At 45.2% G+C, this 18,831-nt stretch overlaps 1 protein-coding gene across 6 annotated transcripts in view; it reads left to right on the top strand.

The window, feature by feature from the left end:
* The window catches only part of LOC139547147 (ubiquitin carboxyl-terminal hydrolase 9X-like), a 73,461-nt gene that overhangs the window by 40,905 nt on the left and 13,725 nt on the right, over positions 1–18,831 (top strand). For all 6 annotated transcript variants that reach the window (XM_071356194.1, XM_071356196.1, XM_071356193.1 and 3 more), the window contains 15 exons: positions 258–388; positions 529–807; positions 912–1,037; positions 1,160–1,297; positions 1,955–2,121; positions 2,395–2,503; positions 7,333–7,479; positions 7,755–7,901; positions 8,158–8,365; positions 8,537–8,757; positions 9,050–9,240; positions 9,489–9,662; positions 13,489–13,630; positions 17,648–17,851; positions 18,130–18,700. In XM_071356194.1, coding sequence (XP_071212295.1) covers positions 258–388; positions 529–807; positions 912–1,037; positions 1,160–1,297; positions 1,955–2,121; positions 2,395–2,503; positions 7,333–7,479; positions 7,755–7,901; positions 8,158–8,365; positions 8,537–8,757; positions 9,050–9,240; positions 9,489–9,662; positions 13,489–13,630; positions 17,648–17,851; positions 18,130–18,700 — 2,955 coding nt within the window. The remainder of the gene's footprint in view (positions 1–257; positions 389–528; positions 808–911; positions 1,038–1,159; positions 1,298–1,954; positions 2,122–2,394; positions 2,504–7,332; positions 7,480–7,754; positions 7,902–8,157; positions 8,366–8,536; positions 8,758–9,049; positions 9,241–9,488; positions 9,663–13,488; positions 13,631–17,647; positions 17,852–18,129; positions 18,701–18,831) is intronic.

Genomic DNA, 18,831 nt, shown 5'->3' with positions numbered 1-18,831 from the left:
GTGTAGATGACAGTACAGTATAGAACATGTTGATTGTGTAGATGACAGTACAGTATAGAACCTGTTGATTGTGTAGATGACAGTACAGTATAGAACCTGTTGATTGTGTAGATGACAGTACAGTATAGAACATGTTGATTGTGTAGATGACAGTACAGTATAGAACCTGTTGATTGTGGAGATGACAGTACAGTATAGAACATGTTGATTGTGTAGATGACAGTACAGTATAGAACATGTTGATTGTGTTTGTGTAGATAACAGTACCGTGGAGAGCCTGCGTGGTGTATGTCTGGACCATGCCAAGCTGGGGGAGAACGGCCTCAGCCCAACACTGGACTCACGCTTCTTTGGCCCCTCGCCATCACAAGTCCTCTACCTCATAGAGGTGGGTTTCATCCTGTGTGTGTGTGTGTAGTCGCTGCCGATTTGACTGTCACATCATTACCATAGCAGGTGGTCTACACTTTGCTCTCTGTTGACCAGTTCCACTGTGCATGTATATCTCTCTTCCCATCCCCTCCTCAGGTGGTGTATGCCCTGCTCATGCCAGCCGGCTCCACATTGGGTGAGGACGCCAGCGACTTCCAGTACAACTTCCTGAAGAGTGGCGGGCTACCGCTGGTACTGAGCATGCTCACGCGGAACAACTTCCTGCCGTCGGCCGACATGGAGACGCGGCGAGGGGCGTACCTCAACGCTCTTAAGATCGGCAAACTGCTGCTCACTGCTATTGGGTTCGGACACGTCAAAGCTGTGGCCGAGGCCTGCCAGCCCAACGCTGAGGGGACCACACCCGTCTCACCGGTTAGTTAGTTACTCAGTTATACGCACACACACATACAAACACATTCGTGTGAACTAGGATTGTGACAGCCATGTTGATGTTAACATCCTCTCCCTTTCTTCAGATCAACCAGGCCACTCATGACCAGGCTTTGGTCCTCCAGAGTGCCCTGCAGAACCTCCCCAACCCTGCCTCTGAGTGCATGCTCCGCAATGTAGCTATACGCCTGGCCCAACAGATCTCTGACGAGGTGAGAGGGGGGAGGGACTGAAGAGAAAGCGTAATAAGGAATAGAAAGAGGAGAGACATTATGTTGCTATGTTATTGACTGTAATATCTCCTCTAATTTAAGTCTTTCCCCATCCCTCCCAGAACTTCTTCCAGGCGTCGAAGTACATCCCTGAGATCTGTGTGATCCGGGCGGTGCAGAAGATAGCGTGGGCTTCAGGCTGTGGCACCGTACAGCTGGTCTTCAGCTCCAACGAAGAGATCAGCAAGATCTATGACAAGGTACCTACTTGTGCGGCTGCTTATCGTTCCACCATCAGTCCATTGATTGATGTTGTCTGCTTTTATTTTGGTCTCAGCCTGAGGAGATTGGAGTGTGCAGATACATTGTTGTGGGGTGTTGCGTGTTTATTTGTATTGACACAAGTGTTTGTTGTCAGTGTATCTTCTTCCTTGATACAAGGTTGGTGTTTTATGTTTGGCCTGTACAGTCACAGATCTGTTTGGCCTGTACAGTCACAGATCTGTTTGGCCTGTACAGTCACAGATCTGTTTGGCCTGTACAGTCACAGATCTGTTTGGCCTGTACAGTCACAGATCTGTTTGGCCTGTACAGTCACAGATCTGTTTGGCCTGTACAGTCACAGATCTGTTTGGCCTGTACAGTCACAGATCTGTTTGGCCTGTACAGTCACAGATCTGTTTGGCCTGTACAGTCACAGATCTGTTTGGCCTGTACAGTCACAGATCTGTTTGCTTGTGTTTGGCCTGTACAGTCACGGTTGTGTGTGTGTGTGTGTGTGTGTGTGTGCTCGTTTGGTGCTTACTGAGCTGACTAATAGGTTGATTATGTGCACCTGCTGCCTACTTCCTGAAATACAGAGAAGAGGTTTGTGTGTTGTAAACTCACAGCGGTGTGTGTGTTCTCCCCCTCTACAGACGAACGTGGTTAAGGAGCCGGACGGGGAGGATGAGCAGGTGTGTTGTGAGGCCCTGGAGGTCATGACCCTGTGTTTCGCCCTGCTGCCCACCGCTCTGGACACACTCAGTAAGGAGAAGGCCTGGCAGACCTTCATCATAGACCTGCTACTGCACTGCCACAGCAAGTATGTACCCCCGCTGTCTGTCTGTCTGTCTTGACTTTCTGTCGAGCAGATGTTTTAGCGTTGAGCTGGAACAAAAGCCTGCCACTCCTCAAGGATGTTTGCCGCTGGTGGACCACAATGGTTTTTGTCTAACTGCTTTGTGTAGTGGACGAGCATGTGGGGCTATCTGTGTCTATGGTAATAATGGTCCTCTCTGATCTGTCCTCAGGTCAGTTTGTAGATTGATGGATTAGTTTGTCTGTGGTTTAATTGTCTTCTCTGATCTATTTCCAGGTCAGTTCGTCAGATGGCCCAGGAGCAGTTCTTCCTTATGGCCACCAGGTGCTGCATGGGCCACCGACCCCTCCTCTTCTTCATCACCCTCCTCTTCACTGTGCTGGGGGTACGTAGCAGCACTTCTTCACTGTGCTGGGGGTACGTAGCAGCACTTCTTCACTGTGCTGGGGGTACGTAGCAGCACCTCTCTCTTCACTGTGCTGGGGGTACGTAGCAGCACCTCTCTCTTCACTGTGCTGGGGGTACGTAGCAGTACCTCTCTCTTCACTGTGCTGGGGGTACGTAGCAGCACCTCTCTCTTTACTGTGCTGGGGGTACGTAGCAGCACCTCGCTCTTTACTGTGCTGGGGGTACGTAGCAGCACCTCTCTCTTTACTGTGCTGGGGGTACGTAGCAGCACCTCTCTCTTTACTGTGCTGGGGGTACGTAGCAGCACCTCTCTCTTCACTGTGCTGGGGGTACGTAGCCGCACCTCTCTCTTCACTGTGCTGGGGGTACGTAGCAGCACCTCTCTCTTTACTGTGCTGGGGGTACGTAGCAGCACCTCTCTCTTCACTGTGCTGGGGGTACGTAGCCGCACCTCTCTCTTCACTGTGCTGGGGGTACGTAGCAGCACCTCTCTCTTCACTGTGCTGGGGGTACGTAGCAGCACCTCTCTCTTCACTGTGCTGGGGGTACGTAGCAGCACCTCTCTCTTTACTGTGCTGGGGGTACGTAGCAGCACCTCTCTCTTTACTGTGCTGGGGGTACGTAGCAGCACCTCTCTCTTCACTGTGCTGGGGGTACGTAGCAGCACCTCTCTCTTCACTGTGCTGGGGGTACGTAGCCGCACCTCTCTCTTCACTGTGCTGGGGGTACGTAGCCGCACCTCTCTCTTCACTGTGCTGGGGGTACGTAGCCGCACCTCTCTCTTCACTGTGCTGGGGGTACGTAGCAGCAATTCGCTGTGCTGGGGGTACGTAGCAGCACCTCTCTCTTCACTGTGCTGGGGGTACGTAGCAGCACCTCTCTCTTCACTGTGCTGGGGGTACGTAGCAGCACCTCTCTCTTCACTGTGCTGGGGGTACGTAGCAGCACCTCTCTCTTCACTGTGCTGGGGGTACGTAGCAGCACCTCTCTCTTCACTGTGCTGGGGGTACGTAGCAGCACCTCTCTCTTCACTGTGCTGGGGGTACGTAGCAGCACTTCACTGTGCTGGGGGTACGTAGCAGCACCTCTCTCTTCACTGTGCTGGGGGTACGTAGCCGCACCTCTCTCTTACATGAGTGCTTTGAAATGTTCATTATGATCACTGCAATTATGGCCCTGTTAAAATAGATTGAATGTACCCTTACTGCCTTAATTCGTTGAAGTAACTCCCAAATAAGAAGAAGAAGAAACGCTTCTATCATAGCTTTCACCTATCAGCAATGTCAGTGCAGTGATACTTCAAATGAAGGGGAGGATGGAAGTATGAAGGAGGTGTTTAGAAAGCTGTTAATTGGTTTTCCTGGCTTTTCAACAGATCTTTGAAGCGCAAACATTTATTCTAGTGTAAATTTACTACAAGGTGTAAATATGATTATTTCGGTCCTAAAGTCATTCTCGTCCAAAACTGAATTTTGTAAGTGAGTTCGTCATGACTTGCTTGAGTGTTGGTTTTTGATTTCGTCAATGCTCACTTGCCCGCTAACACGACACACAGACAGTGAGACAGACCTGCCCAGTAGATCTGACTTTGTTTACCTAAGACGTTTCACATGTTTTTACTTGAAAAATACTGCACCAAACACCTTAGCTAGATGTAATATTGTGTAACTAAAACCTCCTTGGTAAAAACGTCAATATTTAATTAGATTTCTTGAGTTGTCTTAGATTCATTTTTGAGGAAGTAATACCAGCTTTATTCCAATTTTAATATGGTAATGTTTTCAGTGTAGACTTAAATCACACAAAATATAAAGTATGTAGAAAAGATAGGGCTATCTTTTTTATAAGGTCATCTTTGAGAGCGAACAATCATAGCTAGACAATTCTAAAGTCAAAATATCTCAATTCATAATTTTTTTGGTCATAACATGGAGTCCCCTTTGATTTTGTAATGATATTTGAGTCACTCAGATACCATAAGAACAATTGCAAAATGTGTTGAATTGCAGGAAATTCACTTTAAATCTGCAAATGTTCTCTCAGCCCCATGGCAAAATGTGTATAATTGCAAGAAACTAGCTTTAAAACAGCAACATTTTGTCTCTGCGGCCAAGAGGAGGGCCTCAAAAATTCTAGGTCTGTGACCACACCCGTGGCCACGCCTAGGGCTTTTACGGTGATCGTATTACCGCCACACTGACGGTCACGAATCATGACAGCAGTCAAATTCCACATGATCGTTTAGTCACGGTAATTGGTTTTCTCCAAGCCCTGATGCTGCTGATGGTCATTAGTAGCCTACCAAACTTGATAACTGTCTGGTACTCAGAACTCTATTGTCCCTCTAATCACTTTGACGTCAATGCAAATGTAATCAAACCTCTAATCAAACACTTCATGAGAGCTCATGTTACTCAACATTTCTATAGGCTATGCAATTGCGCGAGAAAAAAGTGATGGCCTCTATTAAAAATAGGAGACTTCTATCAGCTTGCTGTAGGCTAGGCCTACTGTATTTATTTCTCAACTTTCCTAATATTAAGTACATTGCTTCTCTTTACAACAGTAGCCCACCTGGCTGGCATGAAAATTAACCACGGGAAAGTGTCCTCCATCAGCTATTTGAGTGCATAGATTGTCCCCCCCCCCCGTACGTTTCGAGACAGGTGCATGATAATGGTCCATTCTAAATCGAAACAAATGTCACATATATTATTTAGTATATGTACAGACAAGATTACATCAAGAATAGTCTGATGGGTGACAATATTAGCCTATCACTTATAAATGAGATATAACTTGTGAATGATGCCCAGCTTGTGTGCAGTAAGGCAAGAAACAGCAAATGCATTTATTTTATTTTTTACTTTTTCAAATCATAGTCGCACATCTCATGTAGCCTAGCCCATAGCCCTATATGTTTTGATAAGGTTTGTATCACAACTAAAGTGGCCAAATAAATAACTTCTTAAATTGAAGCACGTTAATCCGCAGTACAACCTAACTGGCATACATGCGCAGCACGTGAGTTTCAAGTTTGGGGAAGATCATTTTCACCATAAAAATGCACCTTAATAATAAAAGCATTTTATGGATAATTGCATTTGCAGTCATTTTTGAGTGGTGTTTTCCCGCTAATGGAACATTTGTGCTTTTAGCCTACTGCCATGTGTGCATTGCTCGGTTTATAATGTGAAGAAATAAACTATTAGGCTATCAACATTTTAAGCTAAACGTTCTGATCTGTTGCATCAGCCACATTACTTTTAAAAAATTCTGATGCGAGTGGTTGTATTAATTTGGTTGTATTAATTTGGGATGTTTGGAATATTTTGTGCATAGAATAGGTCAACTGTTGTACTATGGGAGATAGTAGATTGACAGGCTAGTGCTTTTGCTGTTCGTTAGGCCTACTCATCTTGTTGACGAAAAGTAAAGGTGGACAGTTCTTCCAATATCTTCAATATGCACCTCGGAATTGGATAAGGACGCGTGCAGTTGCGTCCCCGACGTGTCGGTCTTCACTTGTAGCCTCTGAGAAAGACCAGATGACCTAAAAAGGGGATGCCGCCGGGAAATTTGAGGCATTATCAAGTGCTTGTCAATTTGTTAATGAGACTACATTTTTCTTAATATCATGTTGTTGTTTTTTTAGACCTGTCCAACACAAATAATGGATTTATTGTGATGGCATAGGCTATATTACATGGATTTATTAGACTTTTTAAAATGTAGATGTTCCTAAGGTCTGCATCAGTGGCTTGTAGGCTATGCGTGGAAGCCAAGAGATGCTAAATGTGTTTGTTAATTAACGTTAAATTAGCGTGAGACTGGAAGTTATTTGCTTGACAATCATGGGCTGACAAAATTTCAGGACCACCACAGCTCTAGCCACGCCCCCACCACACCTCATTTTGATCCAGTTAACAACCTGCAAGTTAATACATGTGTAAAGCACAGCACTAATTAGGGTATCCGCCCACTGCCCAGAGTGGTTGAAAACGCGGGGATGACACTTTCCCTTCCTTATGTTATAAAATACAATTTACCAAGACATCTTCGTGTTCTGAATTGTTCAGTGGAATCATTCTCTTAACAAATCGTTAACCTAACCTAATACATCCGTTAAGCACTGAGCTCTGTTGACAGAGGTGCCGCTTTCTTGTTTGAACTTTGGAGGATTTTGCGTTTTGTGGTCGTCGTATTCCAATTTTTATCCCCATGGGTTGCAAATAGCAAAATTAGCAAGACACAAGCTGAATTAAATGTAAAAAGCTTTGAAAATAAAAAGTTTGCGGTACGCTCAGTGTTCCGTTGAAATTTCACCGAGATGATAAGCTTGTTTTTGTAAAAAGTCCTGTTATTTTTTTCAAACTTGGCATTAATATGAACAGTGTATACTAAAATATGAAAATACTACATGTAATGTCTCAATGATATCGATCTTACCTGTCTCTATATGTTTTATGTCCTCCGGATTTAAGAAAGATGAGTTGAATAGTAAGCCTGTCAGGTAGCCTTAATTCTCTCACAGCATCCAGCATCGCTGACGCCATGATATTTTCCAGGTTTTTAACCACCTTTTTTCTCTGGCCTCCATTGATTTTAGTCGCCCTAATTTAGACATTCCTACAAGGGTAAAAACTCCAATAACTTTTGAACGGATTGTGATAGCGACATGAGGTTTGGACCATTTGGTTTTCCTAAAAGGACTATCTACATAATTAACATTATTTTACCCATTGGTTAAAATATGGTGTTTTTGATTGGACACCCTATACTAATGTTAATTGACTTGTCTTCCAGAGCACAGCTAAAGAGCGGGCCAAGCATGCTGGGGACTACTTCACCCTGCTCAGGCACCTCCTGAACTACGCCTACAACAGCAACATCAACCTGCCCAACGCAGAGGTGCTGCTCAACAATGAGATTGACTGGCTCAAGAAGATCAGGGTACGACTACGTTGTTCAACCCTGACGTTGTGTAATAGTGAATAACCGCCCTGAGCTTTGTGTAGAGGTTAATGGCCGAGATTCTAGGCCTCGTTCAGAGCTTGGCTGTATTCATTAGGGCACACAGCAGAATGTTAATCAACGGAAAACAAAAGCAAGCGGTTGTTATACGACAAGTCCATGTAGTCCCTCTGTTTGCTTCTGATTGGTGCTTAATGAATAAGACCCTGGTTGTGACGTCTGTGCGTGTGTGTCTCTGCGTGCGTGTGTCCCAGGATGAGGTGAAGAGGACAGGGGAGACGGGCGTTGAGGAGACCATCCTGGAGGGACACATCGGAGTTACCAAGGAGCTGCTGGCCTTCCAGACACCAGAGAAGAAGTACTACATCGGCTGTGAGAATGGAGGGGCCAACCTCATCAAGGTAGGCTGGCACATCCATTTTGTATTGAATTGAATCTTTCTACTTATTCAACGACATTAGTGGGGCCCTGAGGCTGAACTTGGCCCTCGACAACCAACAGCTTCCAGCATGATCTTATGTAGTGATAAGCGACGCTAAAACAACAAAAAATATTGCTCTTCACATCAATGTGGCTGTAATAAATGTTGCAAGCAGTAAATGTTACTTTCTTACCCTGTATTAACTCTGTCCCTATCTCTCTCTCCCTTCTCTCCAGGAGTTGATAGACGACTTCATTTTCCCAGCGTCTAACGTGTACCTGCAGTACATGAAGAGTGGGGAGTTCCCTACGGAGCAGGCCATCCCTGTCTGTAGCAGCCCTGCCTCCATCAACGCAGGCTTCGAGCTGCTGGTGGCTCTGTCAGTGAGCTGTGTCTGGAACCTCAAGCAGATCGTCAACATGCTCACTGACATGTACTACCTAGGTATTGATAGATTCATTGATTTTTTTTTTGCCATGTACAGTGGAACCAATGGAAGCTCCAAGTGAAGCCTACCTCAAAATATTTGACACATTTGACCCAGGTCATTGCCTCCCCTCCCCTGTCAGGTGTGAATACCACATATAAATATTATTGTCGCTGTTTGATCAACAGGTTGTGAGGCTCTGACAGAGTGGGAGTATCTCCCTCCGGTGGGGCCGCGGCCCACTAAAGGCTTTGTGGGGCTGAAGAACGCTGGGGCCACCTGCTACATGAACTCAGTCATCCAGCAGCTCTACATGATCCCTCCCATCCGCGACGGAATCCTGGCCATCGAGGGCACCGGTACCGACGTGGACGATGACATGTCCGGCGACGAGAAGCAGGAGAGCGAGGTAACAAGGAACTGGTTTGGTCATAGGATTGACGTTTTAATTGTTTGTTGGTTGATCCGTGTTTCGTGTGCTTCATTTAAAAAACTGCAGTTGATACTGTCAGGCATTCATAGTTTAATCATTCATAGTTTAATCATAATCTGAAATCAACTCCTTAGCTGAGACACTTTCATGGCACTGGTCATGTGGGGTGTTTTCATTTACACACTGTATGTGGTTTGAAATGTTTTTTCCCCATTGTGTCCTAATGAACAGGACCCAGCTTAACTCTGTGTCCCTCGGCCCCCTACAGAGTAACGCAGACCCACGGGATGAGGTGTTTAGCTATAACCACCAGTTTGACGACAAGCCGTCGCTCAGTAAGTCGGAGGACAGGAAGGAGTACAACATTGGGGTGCTGCGCCACCTGCAGGTCATCTTTGGTCACCTGGCCTCCTCCAGACTGCAGTACTACGTACCCCGGGGCTTCTGGAAACAGTTCAGGTCAGTGGAGACTGGAGAGGAGAGATTGATTTACCTGGTTTGGGAGGGAAAAGATGGGTCAAATATGTACCAGTATGTTAAATACGATCAAATACTTGACCTACGCTGGATTTAGTTTGCCCTGTACAATGGAACCAATGGTTTATTCCCAAAAGTGCTACTCTGCACCTTTCCCTCATCTCCCGTCCCTCTCTCCCACTATCTCTTCTAACCTCACCCACTTAACCTCACCCCCTCCCCTTCTGTAGGTTATGGGGTGAGCCGGTGAACCTGCGAGAGCAGCACGATGCCCTGGAGTTCTTCAACTCCCTAGTGGACAGTCTGGACGAGGCTCTGAAGGCCCTGGGTCACCCAGCCATGCTTAGCAAGGTGCTGGGGGGATCCTTCGCCGACCAGAAGATCTGCCAGGGGTGCCCACATAGGTAACACACAAACCGCGCCTTAGGAAAATATCTGAAATCAGTTATAGTCATAATCTTAACCATTAGAGGGGATTATGTGAAACTGATTTGAGATCAGGTATAGGGGCAGCATGGACTAATCCTTATTGTTAGCGCACCTCAGGATAATTGATTTCAAAATGTAAATTTCTGCACAGAGGGAGATTGTTTGTAGTGGTTTAATTAGAGCTGGGCGATATGACATAACAATCATATCTCGATTTGGGCGATTCACGATCTACAGTTGAAGTCGGAAGTTTACATACACTTAGGTTGGAATCGTTAACTTGTTTTTCAACCACTCTACAAATTTCTTGTTAACTTCTTGCGGATCAGTGGGACGCTAGTGTCCCATTTCGAAAACTTCCGGTGAAATTGCAGAGCGCCAAATTCAAATTAAATTACTATAAATATTGAACTTTCATGAAATCACAAGTGCAATACATCAAAATAAAGCTTAACTTGTTGTTAATCCAGCTGCTGTGTCAGATTTCAAAAAGGCTTTACGGCGAAAGCAAACCATGTGATTATCTGAGGACAGCGCCCAGCACACACATGCATAACAAATCATTTTCAACCAGGGAGTTGCGACACGAAAGTCAGAAATAGCGATATAATAAATGCCTTACCTTTGAAGATCTTCTGTTGGCACTCCAAAAGGTCCCAGTTACATTACAAATGGTCCTTTTGTTCGATAATGTCCTTTTTTATATCCATAAAAACTCAGTTTAGCTGGCGCGCTTCAGTCAATAATCCACTCGGTTTCCCTCCTTCAAAATGCATACAAAATGAATTCCAAACGTTACCAATAAACTTATCCAAACAAGTCAATCAATGTTTATAATCAAACCTTAGGTACCCTAATACGCAAATAAAATATAAAATTTAAGACTGAGAATCGTTATTGTCTACCGGAGAAAAATACCAAAGGACGCGCTCTAATTTACGCGCTTTGAAACACTACAGCCAAAATGGGAGCCACATAGAAAAACTACAATTTCTGGCAAATTTTTCCAAAAACCAGCCTGAAACTCTTTAAAGACTGTTGACATCTAGTGGAAGCCCTAGGAACTGCAATCGGGCACGATTTCGCCCTATTATAAAAGTGCCAGCCATTGAAATCAGTGGTAGGATGAACATTTTTCCAGAAACTGGTGTCATGGCTTTAGAAGCTTCTGATAGGCTAATTGACATGATTTGAGTCAATTGGAGGTGTACCTGTGGATGTTTTTCAAGGCCTACCTTCAAACTCAGTGCCTATTTGCTTGACAAAAAAGTTGTAGACCTCCACAACAAGTCTGGTTCATCCTTGGGAGCAATTTCCAAATGCCTGAAGGTACCACGTTCATCTGTACAAACAATAGTACACAAGTATAAACACCATGGGACCACGCAGCCGTCATATCGCTCAGGAAGGAGACGCGTTCTGTCTTTGGTGCGAGAAGTGCAAATCAATCCCAGAACAACAGCAAAGGACCTTGAGGAAATGGGTACAAAAGTATCTATATCCATAGTAAAACGAATCCTATGTTGACATAACCTGAAAGGAAGAAGCCACTGCTACAAAACCGCCATAAAAAAGCCAGACTACGGTTTACAACTGCACATGGGGACAAAGATCATACTTTTTGGAGAAATGTCCTCTGGTTTAATGAAACAAAAATAGAACTGTTTGGCCATAATGACCATCGTTATGTTTGGAGGAGAAAGGGGGAAGCTTGCAAGCCTAAGAACACCATCCCAACCGTGAAGCACGGGGGTGGCAGCATCATGTTGTGGGGGTGCTTTGCTGCAGGAGGAACTTCACAAAATAGATGGCTTCATGAGGCAGGAAAATTATGTGGATATTTTGAAGCAACATCTTAAGACATCAGTCAGGAAGTTAAAGCTTGGTTCCAAATGGGTCTTCCAAATGGACAATGACCCCAAGCATTCTTCCAAAGTTGTGGCAAAAGGGCTTAAGGTCAACAAAGGTATTGGAGTGGCCATCACAAAGCCCTGACCTCAAGCCTATAGAAAATGTGTGGGCAGAACTGAAAAAGCATGTGCGAGCAAGGAGGCCTACAAACCTGACTGAGTTACACCAGCTCTGTCAGGAGGAATGAGACAAAATTCACCCAACTTATTGTGGGAAGCTTGTGGAAGGCAACCCAAAACGTTTGACCCAAGTTAAACAATTTAAAGGCAATGCTACCAAATATTAATTGAGTGTATGTAAACTTCTGACCCACTGGGAATGTGATGAAAGAAATAAAAGTTGAAATAAATCATTCTCTCTACTATTATTCTGACATTTCACATTCTTAAAATAAAGTGGTGATCCTAACTGACCTAAGACAGGCAAGTTTTACAAGGATTAAATGTCAGGAATTGTGAAACTGAGTTTAAATGTATTTGGCTAAGGTGTGTAAACTTCTGACTTCAACTGTATATCTAATTTTAAATAAGCTTGGTTGTACAATTTAATGGTCAAATAAACAGGATTTCTAACAGTCAGCAATAATCTACTGAATTCAGGGCTTGTGAGTTACACCTAGGCTAAATATAAGCCTTCCACAACCATAAGACCACCAATAATTGAATTATTTTATCAAAATAGTTTAACCTGCTTTTTTTTGGTGCAATAATCACTGATCTGGCTCTCAAGTCTATGATAATCACTTTTTTGTTACAAATTTATCTAGAACCATGCATAATGCACATTGACTAATAATTAACTTCTTGTAGCAGGTATTAGGCTATAAAAAATGAACACAGGTCTCATCAACAGTCTCTCAAGCCCTCGTGCTAGTGATTAGCCAGCTAATCTTTATATTTCAAGTTTAGCCAACTTGGCTCTATTTGCTAACAAGGTGTAACAGTTGAGTTGTTATGAACATGCCCTTCTGTCTGTCTCCAACTGTTTGAAAAGCATGTTAGCCTGTCCACTTGGTTCAGATGTTGAAATCAAGTGGCCTACCTTGTTTCTCAGAATGAGAACGAGTTGCCAATTCCTTATGTAATTGTGTTTTATACTTATTGCACATTCATAAAACAAACTAGACAGCTAGTATAACAGTCTTTGTCTAAAATGCTGCTAGTGACAAACTGAACAATCATTTTCCAGATTTAATGTTCATTTATACTCTCGTTTTAGTAGTGTCTACTCTGTGCCCATTTTGAGTAGTTGAGACATAACTTGTCTAACAATACCCTTTTTAACTTCTCTATTACAGTAAAATAATATCTCAATGTGTTTTGGTGTCCATATGACCAATTCTGTTGGACCAAACCTAAAATGCAAATAGCGAGTTGAAACCGCTTGTCAGAACTCTGTTGGCGTAAGAGGCAGGGGGAGGGGCTTGGTGTGTGTGTGTGTAGAACATAGAAAAAGAGGTGAACTGAAATTTGGCCAAAATCAAGCCAATGCGTTTCTATGGGTTTATTTTGGACCTAAGCTTGTCGCCTGCCTTCACGCATTTGGGACAACAACTCCCAGTGTTAGGGCGGAAACGTGCATCTTGTCATTTATACAGATCTCTGGTGTAAATGGGAAGGTGAACACAGCACAGAGGGGCGGAGACAGGACCAAAAATACAACATGAGAACAAGCGGACATAAACGCTCATAAAAATACAAAATAACCTTGATTCTTGCAATACAGGCATTTGGAATATCGCGCAAAAACATATATTAGAATTAATCAAACTAATTCGATATATCGCCCCGGAGCCCTAGGTTTAATATGAGGCTGCTACAGTGTTGGTGGTAACTTATGTGGATACTGTGTGTCTGTGTGCGCGTGTCTGTGCATGTGTGCGTGCTCCAGATATGAGTGTGAGGAGTCGTTCACCACTCTGAATGTAGACATCAGGAACCACCAGAACCTGTTGGACTCTATGGAGCAGTATGTCAAAGGAGACCTGCTGGAGGGAGCCAACGCATACCACTGTGAGAAGTGTAACAAGAAGGTGAGACAACTCATTTTGGCCTGATTAGTCAGCGACGTGAATGCTGATGTCTGTTATCAGAACTCTGTTCAGGAGCCAGAGATGGCTGACCGAACTGGGGTAGTCCTTGCTCTGTAGCATACAGCTGTTTGATTGTTTAACTGTGGTAGGTCTACTGTGTAGTCTCTTTCTGAACCACTCCAAATAATATATTCTAGTCACATCTTTTTCCAACCAGCTACAGTGCATTCGGAAAGTATTCAGACCCCCTTGACTTTTCCACATTTGGTTACGATACAGCCTTATTCTAAAATGGATTAAATTGTTTTTTTCCCGTTATCAATCTACACACTGCCCCATAATGACAAAGCGAAAAACTGGTTTTTAGAAAGTTTTGTAAATGTATAAAAAAATTTTTTTTTGAAGGATCACATTTACATAAGTATTCAGACCCTTTACTCAGTACTTTGTTGAAGCACCTTTGGCAGCGATTACAGCCTCAAGTCTTCTTGGGTATGACGCTACAAGCTTGGCACACCTGTATTTGGGAAGTTTCTCCCATTCTTCTCTGCAGATCCTCTCAAGCTCTGTCAGGCTGGATGGGGAGTGTCGCTGCACAGCTATTTTCAGGTCTCTAGAGATGTTCGATCGGGTTCAATTCCGTGCTCTGGCTTGGCCATTCAAGGACATTCATAGTCTTGTCCCGAAGCCACTCCTGCGTTGTCTTGGCCCCAGTCTGAGTTCCTGAGAGCTCTGGAGCAGGTTTTCATCAAGTATCTCTCTGTACTTTGCTCCGTTCATGGTCTCCCAGTCCCTGCCGCTGAAAAAGATCCCCACAGCATGATGCTTCCACCAACATGCTTCACCGTAGGGATGGTGCCAGGTAACCTCCAGACTTGGCATTCAGGCCAAAGAGTTCAGTCTTGGTTTCATCAGACCAGAGAATCTTGTTTCTCGTTTGTCTGAAAGTCCTTTAGGTGCCTTTTGGCAAACGCCAAGAGAGGCTGTCATGTGCCTTTTACTGAGGAATGGCTTCAGTCTGGCCACTCTACTATAAAGGCCTGATTGGTGGAGTGCTGCATAGATGGTTGTCTTTCTGGAAGGTTCTCCCATCTCCACAGAGGAACTCTGGAGCTCTCAGTGACCATCATTGCTCAGTTTGGCTGGGCGGCCAGCTCTAGGAATAGTCTTGGTGCTTCCAAACTTCTTCCTTTTAAGAATGATGGAGGCCACTGTGTTCTTGAACATTCAATGCTGCAGACATGTTTTGGTACCCTTCTCCACATCTGTGTCTCGACACAATCCTTCGACCTCATGGTTTGGTTTTTGCTCTGACATGCCCTGTCAACTGTGGGACCGTTATATAAACAGGTGTGTGCCTTCCAAATCATGTCCAATCAATTGAATTTACTAAAAGGTGGACTCCAATCACGTTGTAGAATCATCTCAAGGATGCTCAATGGAAACAGGATGCATTTGAGCTCTTTTTGGAGTCTTCTAGCAAATGGTTTGAATACTTACATAAGGTATTTCTGTTTTTTTATTTTGAATACATTTGCAGAAATTGTCTCAAAAAAATAGCTTTGTCATTATGTTGTGTTGTGTGTAGAGTAAAAAAAAAATGTAATCCATTTTAGAATAAGGCCGTAATGTAACAAAATGTGGGGAAAGGTCAAGGGGCCTGAATACTTTCCGAATGCACTCTACCTTCCTGTAGGATTTCATGGGTAGTAGCAGGAACGTGTTGGTCCTCTTCCCCCAATAGATAGAAGGCTAGTAGCAGAAACAGGTTGGTCCTCTTCCTCTCCCTATAGGTAGAAGACTAGTAGCAGAAACAGGTTGGTCCTCTTCCTCCCCCTATATGTAGACTAGTAGCAGTAACAGGTTGGTCCTCTTCCTCCCCCAATAGGTAGAAGACTAGTAGCAGGAACGTGTTGGTCCTCTTCCTCCCCCTATATGTAGACTAGTAGCAGTAACAGGTTGGTCCTCTTCCTCCCCCAATAGGTAGAAGACTAGTAGCAGGAACGTGTTGGTCCTCTTCCTCCCCCTATATGTAGACTAGCAGCAGTAACAGGTTGGTCCTCTTCCTCCCCCTATATGTAGACTAGTAGCAGGAACGTGTTGGTCCTCTTCCCCCAATAGATAGAAGGCTAGTAGCAGAAACAGGTTGGTCCTCTTCCTCCCCCTATAGGTAGACTAGTAGCAGTAACAGGTTGGTCCTCTTCCTCCCCCTATAGGTAGAAGACTAGTAACAGGTTGGTCCTCTTCCTCCCCCTATAGGTAGAAGGCTAGCAGCAGTAACAGGTTGGTCCTCTTCTTCCCCCTATAGGTAGAAGACTAGTAACAGGTTGGTCCTCTTCCTCCCCCTATAGGTAGAAGACTAGTAACAGGTTGGTCCTCTTCCTCCCCCTATAGGTAGAAGACTAGTAACAGGTTGGTCCTCTTCCTCCCCCTATAGGTAGAAGACTAGTAACAGGTTGATCCTCTTCCTCCCCCTATAGGTAGAAGACTAGCAGCAGTAACAGGTTGGTCTTCTTCCTCCCCCTATAGGTAGAAGACTAGTAACAGGTTGATCCTCTTCCTCCCCCTATAGGTAGAAGACTAGCAGCAGTAACAGGTTGGTCCTCTTCCTCCCCCTATAGGTAGAAGACTAGTAACAGGTTGATCCTCTTCCTCCCCCTATAGGTAGAAGACTAGCAGCAGTAACAGGTTGGTCTTCTTCCTCCCCCTATAGGTAGAAGACTAGTAACAGGTTGGTCTTCTTCCTCCCCCTATAGGTAGAAGACTAGTAACAGGTTGGTCCTCTTCCTCCCCCTATAGGTAGACTAGTAGCAGTAACAGGTTGGTCCTCTTCCTCCCCCTATAGGTAGACTAGTAGCAGTAACAGGTTGGTCCTCTTCCTCCCCCTATAGGTAGAAGACTAGTAGCAGTAACAGGTTGGTCCTCTTCCTCCCCCAATAGATAGAAGGCTAGTAGCAGTAACAGGTTGGTCCTCTTCCCCACCCCTATAGGTAGACTAGTAGCAGTAACAGGTTGGTCCTCTTCCTCCCCCTATAGGTAGAAGACTAGTAGCAGAATCAGGTTGGTCCTCTTCCTCTCCCTATAGGTAGAAGGCTAGTAGCAGTAACAGGTTGGTCCTCTTCCTCCCCCAATAGGTAGAAGACTAGTAGCAGTAACAGGTTGGTCCTCTTCCTCCCCCTATAGGTAGAAGACTAGTAGCAGTAACAGGTTGGTCCTCTTCCTCCCCCTATAGGTAGACTAGCAGCAGTAACAGGTTGGTCCTCTTCCTCCCCCTATAGGTAGACTAGTAGCAGTAACAGGTTGGTCCTCTTCCTCCCCCTATAGGTAGAAGACTAGTAGCAGTAACAGGTTGGTCCTCTTCCTCCCCCTATAGGTAGAAGACTAGTAGCAGTAACATGTTGGTCCTCTTCCTCCCCCAATATGTAGAAGACTAGTAACAGGTTGGTCCTCTTCCTCCCCCAATAGGTAGAAGACTAGTAACAGGTTGGTCCTCTTCCTCCCCCAATAGGTAGAAGACTAGTAGCAGTAACAGGTTGGTCCTCTTCCTCCCCCAATAGGTAGAAGACTAGTAGCAGTAACAGGTTGGTCCTCTTCCTCCCCCTATAGGTAGACTAGCAGCAGTAACAGGTTGGTCCTCTTCCTCCCCCTATATGTAGTAGACTAGTAGCAGTAACAGGTTGGTCCTCTTCCTCCCCCTATAGGTAGAAGACTAGTAGCAGTAACAGGTTGATCCTCTTCCCCACCCCCCCCCCCCTATAGGTAGAAGACTAGTAGCAGTAACAGGTTGGTCCTCTTCCTCCCCCTATAGGTAGAAGACTAGTAGCAGTAACAGGTTGATCCTCTTCCCCACCCCCCCCCCCTATAGGTAGAAGACTAGTAGCAGTAACAGGTTGGTCCTCTTCCCCCCCCCCCCCTATAGGTAGACTAGTAGCAGTAACAGGTTGATCCTCTTCCCCCCCCTATATGTAGTAGACTAGTAGCAGTAACAGGTTGGTCCTCTTCCCCTCCTCCCTCCAGGTGGACACAGTGAAGCGTCTGCTGATCAAGAAGCTTCCTCCAGTGCTGGCCATCCAGCTGAAGAGGTTTGACTACGACTGGGAGAGGGAGTGTGCCATTAAGTTCAACGACTACTTTGAGTTCCCCAGGGAGTTGGACATGGAGCCCTACACTGTAGCCGGGGTGGCCAAGCTGGAGGGGGACGACGTCAACCCAGAGAACCAGGTTAAGGATGGCATGATGTTCACACAGATTATTACATTATTGGGTGTAGAAATATGGAATACATTTTCATGTGTTCATAATGACGTAGTGGTTGTTCTCATTTCAAATATCTGAAATATTTGATGTAATTCAGATGGGACCACATTTAAACTGTCCCTTTTTTAAATTAACCAATTGTGGTTCACTGGAACATCAATTATTGCGATAAATGCAGATATGGCAATGCACTGAATTATCGCTATACTAAACTGATCATCCGTATGGTGTCCTGCCACCAGGTGATCCAGCAGAACGAGCCCTCTGACCCAGAGCCCCCGGGCAGCTCCAAGTACCGCCTGGTGGGGGTGCTGGTCCACTCAGGCCAGGCCAGCGGCGGACACTACTACTCCTACATCACGCAGAGGAACGTGGGCGGGGCCGACGGCGAGCGGAACCGCTGGTACAAGTTTGACGACGGCGACGTGACCGAGTGCAAGATGGACGACGAGGAGGAGATGAAGAACCAGTGCTTCGGAGGGGAGTACATGGGCGAGGTGTTTGACCACATGATGAAGAGGATGTCCTACCGGCGCCAGAAGCGCTGGTGGAATGCCTACATCCTCTTCTACGAACGCATGGACTCAATGGACAAGGACAGTGAGCTGGTCAAGTACATCCAGGAGCTGACCATCTCGTCCTCGTCCAACAACAAGCCGTCGCACCAGGTCAAGATGCCCAACGTGATCGAGTGCAGCGTGCGCAAGCAGAACGTGCAGTTCATGCACAACCGTATGCAATACAGCCTGGAGTATTTCCAGTTTGTTAAGAAACTTCTGACCTGTAACAGTGTCTATTTAAACCCTCCGCCAGGTACGTGGAACACACACACACACACTGGCTTCAATATACCTTCTAGAGCTCTTTTTAAGGCAGGTGCTGTTGATGCTACACTGAGGTTCTGTTTGTCTCTTTTGTTCCCTCTTGTTTTGGCCCTTGCTAGT

This window comes from Salvelinus alpinus, chromosome 20 (genome assembly GCF_045679555.1).
Source record: "Salvelinus alpinus chromosome 20, SLU_Salpinus.1, whole genome shotgun sequence".
NCBI classification, from domain to species: Eukaryota; Metazoa; Chordata; class Actinopteri; order Salmoniformes; family Salmonidae; genus Salvelinus; species Salvelinus alpinus.
Note: the sequence above shows the minus strand (reverse complement) of the source record. Positions and strands in the feature narration are given on the sequence as shown.